This window comes from Lagopus leucura, unplaced genomic scaffold (genome assembly GCF_019238085.1).
Source record: "Lagopus leucura isolate 7727_CA_CO unplaced genomic scaffold, USGS_WTPT01 Super-Scaffold_741, whole genome shotgun sequence".
Taxonomy (NCBI): Eukaryota; Metazoa; Chordata; class Aves; order Galliformes; family Phasianidae; genus Lagopus; species Lagopus leucura.
The window spans coordinates 3,917,136-3,923,135 of record NW_024962256.1 but is presented as its reverse complement, the minus strand read 5'-3'; the positions used below and the strand labels follow the sequence as shown (position 1 = coordinate 3,923,135).

Below are 6,000 nucleotides of genomic sequence, written 5' to 3'. Positions count from 1 at the left end.
ACAACTACCACTCCTAACCAGCTTACATCTATTACAATGATTCATGATCAGTAGTTAGTTACAGGAGACAGGTTCACTTTCTACATCGTTGGTCTGCGCTTTACTTATATTCTGTATCACATAAGGTCAGGTACTGCTTGATATTCATACACCCCACGTAGCACAAGAAAAGTGCAAAGATCCCTTTTAGCTCTCTAAACTCTTGCAGTTTACATGCCAATTGTCTGGGATGGAATTGGACATGTTAGGCCTTTCGATATTGGAGCAAGCCCCCCCCCCCCGAAATGAATATTAAGATTTCACAAAAACACTCTGATGAAGAAAAAAAAAGCGAAAAAAAAAAAAGGAGAAAAATAATCAACGCCACATGCCATCAACTATGCCATCAATAACATAAAGTATTTTACACCACTTGCACCTGAGTTGAATAGTGGAAAAGAGAAGGAGACTCTGTCAGTGCAAGAGAATGATTCATGTGACCACTTTGTCTTAATTACTCAGAACAAGCAGTTTGTTGCAGAATAAAGATATCAGCGTCCCTGGACAGAAAAAAAAATAGCTGCTGCGGTGGTGAGGATGATGAAGACTGCCAGAACAACCATCAAAATTCGGTTTTGGATGATCCTGGAAAAAAGCAGAAGAGATAAAAAAAAAACCACAGTGAAAACAGTGGAAGATATATTAAACAATGTAAAGAGGTACAAGGATAAATATCATGGAGAAAAGGCACAGGGCCACGAATTTAGGTTTTCCAACACCATTTTGCATATCCTGACTGTTTTTACTTCTTTCCATTTCCAGTACTCTACATATCTCTTTATGAAGCTATTTAATTCGACTTTGGGGTTAAAGAAAGAATGAACTTTTCCTTAATTATGCATACAGATACACACATATTAGAACTGAAATGCATCATGCTACTATTAACGTTAACTTTCTAAAACAAATTACACTATCAGTCCTCAGTTGATGCAGTCCATGCAGGGTGCTCTGTAGTAGTAAATACCATTACATTTTCAACACTATTCTAAAAGCTTTTTTTTTTTTTCTTATTTAAATCTGAAAGGAAACTTTATTAATTTTCAAGGGATTTTATTATTAGGGTACAACGTTTCAAGGAAACACATGTCAATGAGGTACTTACTTGTACTAAAATACCAAGGGAAAAGTATGAAAGATAGTTTTGAAGAAAAGGATGATATAAAGAAGCAAGTGTCAAACTGTGAAGCTTATGTTGTAAAAACACCTCCGTCTCTGTAGCATACCTTTACTTATGGTAATAGACAAATGTTGCATTTACTATTTAGCATAAGAAAGGGGAAATTTGTGATAATACAAAGATACTAGAAGTAGTATCCTGATACCATGTAATCATTTCTGGGAGAAATCCCTGCTTCTAAAATCAGACATCGTACGGGTCGAGATTTGGCCTGAAATTAATAGGTCATTTAAAATGAAAAAATCAATTAACAATGGAATTTGAGGTATTTTACAGAAGGATTCTGAACTGTAAGAACCCAGTGTTTGTTATTCTGTTCTCACAGAGGAGGAAGGATATTTTCATAGGCTCTCTGTGACACAGGAACTTTTGCAAGACATATTTGTACGTGAACCGTATCATCAGAATTGGAGAGAGACAGCAAAAAACCAAACCCAAACCAACAACGGAAGAACCCCAAGTTATTTTTGTTCTTATTTTATTGTGGGTTGTTGGTTTTTTTTCGTGCTTCTGTAAAACAGAACAAAACAAAGCTTTTACCAACCAAATAATGGTAAAAGTAAAACGGCATCTTGTGAAACGTACTGACTGCAAGGCTCAAAGTTGAGGAGAAGGAATGTAATGTGCAAAAACTGAACATATTTCATGCAGTGAGAGGGGACAGAAACTAGAGAGCAGAGGGGAGTTTTCCTTGGAAAGCGTTTTTCATTTGGATGTGGGTGGATATACATATAAATTATACTGGAAAGTGGAAGGAAAAATACAGTTTTAACCTACTCCAGCTCCCCTCCATGCTTACCCCCCACCTAAAGAAAAAGCAGCAAATGGATGGATGCAAACTGTCACATCAGACAGACACCCTCCCCTGTGACACTCTAAAAGGACTAGCTCTCTATCCTCCTGACAGGTTACAAAATGATCACATTTGCTGACACGTCTTCCGCAAAACTGCTTTAGTGTTTGTGTCCACTTTCCTAGCAGGAGATGAATGGGCTGCTTTGTCCTCATTTATCACTTAAAGCTGAACTAAGATCTGTCTCGTTTATTTTTCCCTTCCTCACTAGAAAGGCTCAACCACAGCATTAATTCTTTTGCGATGACAGCTAATTCAAACTTAACAGGCAATATTTACTCTGCCAAAAGGATGAGGAGGAGGGAGGGATGTTTCTCACTCTTAAGAAAGAAAAAGAAAAAAAGGGGAGAAAAAAAAAAAGTAGTGGGCTAACAAAATAAAGCTAATTAAGGGCTTTTGGTTCTTGTTGGTTTGCACTTCAGTTTAACACCTGAACTTACAAGCTTCCATTCTGTGGCAGGGTGTGACATTCTCTGCCAAACACCTGATAACAAACGATCCACCCAGGCAAATGCATGAAAACCAGAACATATATTTACTCACTCGGCCTCATCACTCCTGAAAAGATACTCAGCAAAACTGAAACTCAGCAGTGAAATAGATTAAAAGCATGAAAAGTTTTAAAACATTCAGCCTTAAGTAATACACAGTGCAGCTGGCTTGACAACCATTTTATTTGTGGGATGTGGGCCCCAAGGCATCCATAATGCTAATTTACAAAGGATTAACTGTGAGTGAAACTCGCTTAATCTAACACATAGTTAGGCAAAGGCATACATAACATACCAAGTGTTTAAATCAACTCCTATCTCTGGCCCACCGGAAGAGCATTTCATCACCTGAGATTTAAAATTACAAAAAAAATCAGAGGAAAAAAGAAAGGTACCAAATCCTCCAAAAACTTTATTTTTAATGCTCCGTCAGTGCACACCCCGTTGCAAGATTATTTAATCGGTGTCCACGTTCCTAAAATCCTCATCAGGAGAGCATTGAGCATGGCACGCTGCCACCTGTATCTGCTAATTGAAGGTTCACTTACAGCGAGAATCTAGGAAATACATATCAAAGTTCAATTTCTAGGAATCTGAATTAGTCTGCACACTGCAGCAAAAGAATATCATATTAGAAGGAACAAATTAATCATGAAATAGGATGGATGTTATCAACAGACTCCTACACTGAAGCATTATATACTTTTAATATTCAAGCCCACAGTTAAAGATTAATTTTATATCTTTTTTTTTTTTTTTTTTTTTTTAAGTATAACATTAAGTTTTACTGTTTTACTTTCAAGTGAGGAAGTAAGATTAAGCGAACTGCAAAGTGTCGGGAGGATGGGGCTCCAAGAGAGGCAGCCAGCAGCAGAATAGACCCATGGAGGGGTGAGCAAGTGGGATGTCTGAGGCTGGTGCTGGGAGCAGCCTGCTCAGGTGGAAGACACCAGTTCTGGGTGTCAGATTTCCCATCTCCAAGTCAGTGGGCAAGGGCAACCCTTTGGAATAAAGAAAATATCAAGAGGAAATGGGGATTGGAGTGATAGATAGACTGCAGTCAAGCCAGCTCACAGCGGTAGAACAATGGTTGGCATTGGCAGGACCCATCTGTAGAGGAGCCTATAGTACTGTCACAGCCAGACACTGCCAGTGGGCATTGCTCTAGGCAAAGCAGCAAGGAATTTAAGTGGGGGAGGGAGTGATCATACCAAAGGGAAAGAAAATGGAGCCTAATACTCACTACAAAAAATCCCAAAGGCTAACATGCTCACAAGAAGCAGATGATATTCTTTTATCTCTACTACACCTTAAATTCAACAAAATCTGGTGAACGAGGAAGCCCAGTTTGTTCTTTGAAAATGCAAAGCATGTTTACAGGGTAAATAATTTAAGAAAGAATACATACTTGAAAGAAGACACCCATTGAAACATCCATGGCTAAAATGCCTGAAGGCAAAAACTTGTGCATTTGCATGCTGCATTTTATTAAGTTAGCACACTGTAGCTTTAAAAGAATGCATGGCCAAATTAAGAGGAATGTGTGACTGAAACATCAAGGATTCCTCAAGTTTACATTATGAATCATAGCACTGTTGATATGAGATGAATTAACCATTTAGTCGATGCAGCTTATGCACTGAATTCACACCAAGTTCTGCTGGAGCCCGGCGTGCTGGAGCTCGTTAACAGCCAATATCTGCTGCTCCTTTCATACTCAGGACTCCAAGAGCACAAGGGCTCATTCTGCTTTTAGTTAGAAGAGATGAAAAATCTGCGCTTTTAAAACCAAGCTCCATCTAGTTTATCATGGACAACAGCCCAAAACGTTTGGGTGCAAAACCACACAGAAACAGTAACTAAAGCACATGCAAGGGTAGCATTAAGCGACGCATGAAAAGAGCCTGCTGGACTAACACTCTGGGCTATCAGAGCAGAAAGTGCATCCTGCTCCTGTTTCTTCTGCTCCTCCTTTCTAAACGCCTGACCCGACTTCCTGGCTTCTCACCACTGGAGCTGCCTCTGGAGCTCATGCCAGCTGTGTTCTACAGCTGATCAACCACACGGGCTGCTTTCCTTCCTGGGAAGAGGGATCACCTGCTCTCACATATATAGAGACCACTGCTTTGGAGAACAAGTCCCACAGCCTTTTCCAAACACTGACATCCTCGGCAAATCACCCATACTCATTCCATGCCAGATATTGTGCTGCCTTTCCACACTGTGAAAAGCCAAATGATTCTCCCTTCTCAGTAGCTTCACACACATGCACACACAATGTCTCTAACTCTATTTGTGCAGTGTTTAGATCTGTGTCTTATAAACACAAAGCAGTTTCCCAATAAGCTTTTGCAAACCTTACATTAAGGATGCCAACCGTGTTTAAACCTTTTTACAAACCTGCATTCATTAGCAGGGAAGTGCACGACATCTATATGGGTTCAGCCTGATGTCTTGCACATGTCTTAGTGCCTGATTGACCAGCACTGAATAATGATGCCTTGCCATTAAGCACTGATGGTACAATAACAATTGTCATGAAAATTAGCAATCACGGTTACATGTTAACTAAATACAGATATACAAGAACCAGCGCAGACTCCGGGTGCATCAAGAGTTTCGTGCGCTTAACTTGAAATAATGAAGACTACAAATAAAATACTGCAAAAATGTCTTACAGAAGCTCAACTTCAACACTGATACAAATAAAAAAAAATGCAAACGGCTTGGGAGATCAGTTAGCACACATTCATTACAACACAGCTCTTTATCCTTAAAGAAAACGTCTTGAAAAAGAGTGTCCTCAAGAACACAGACTGATTGATGACGGAGCACTGTCCAACAGTGTTTCACTGTAACACATGTATTTAAGATTTAACTAGAAGTGATTCCTATGAGGTAATTGAGCAGAAAGGCTTCTTCTTTGTATGCAAGAACACATTTTAGATGGTCACTTCAAATTACATTTTGGGTACCCTTTCATTTGTAATCCGCAGGTTTACAACATGACATGATAAAACAACTAACATGATAAAAAAAGAAAGGTGCATATAAATTGGTGATGACTTTTAAATGCCCAGTATTCATGATTCAAAAAAACACAAAGTGAAGGTCTAGCCATACAGGCAAATACACAGCAGCATTTGGGAAATAAATATCAGCAAATATGAATTTAAAGTCATACAGCCATACTCAATTACCTTCTGGGACACACACCATTATTGCTATATGTAAGGACATCCTTGTTACTATCTATCAGGAGCTTTCAGATCGAAACACTAGAGCCAACACAGGGGAATAAAATGTTATGATTGGTAAAGCAAAGCCTTAGATACATAATGATAAATCTCTAAGTTCAGGGTATCTGGGGGCTGTTCGAGTGATTATTCATCTTTCCCATCTTTCGGTTTAAGAATGCTTTTCTTAAATAAAAGCAG

At 39.0% G+C, this 6,000-nt stretch overlaps 1 protein-coding gene across 4 annotated transcripts in view; it reads right to left on the bottom strand.

Annotated features, from left to right (window-relative positions):
* Window positions 1-6,000, bottom strand: part of VTI1A (vesicle transport through interaction with t-SNAREs 1A) — a 249,222-nt gene that overhangs the window by 264 nt on the left and 242,958 nt on the right. For 2 of the 4 annotated variants that reach the window (XM_042863700.1, XM_042863702.1), the window contains one exon: window positions 1-624. This exon is cut by the window's left edge and continues 264 nt beyond it. In XM_042863700.1, the coding sequence (XP_042719634.1) occupies window positions 531-624 (94 nt within the window). In that variant the 3' untranslated portion in view covers window positions 1-530. The remainder of the gene's footprint in view (window positions 625-6,000) is intronic. The other 2 variants (XM_042863704.1, XM_042863705.1) reach the window with 1 other exon arrangement.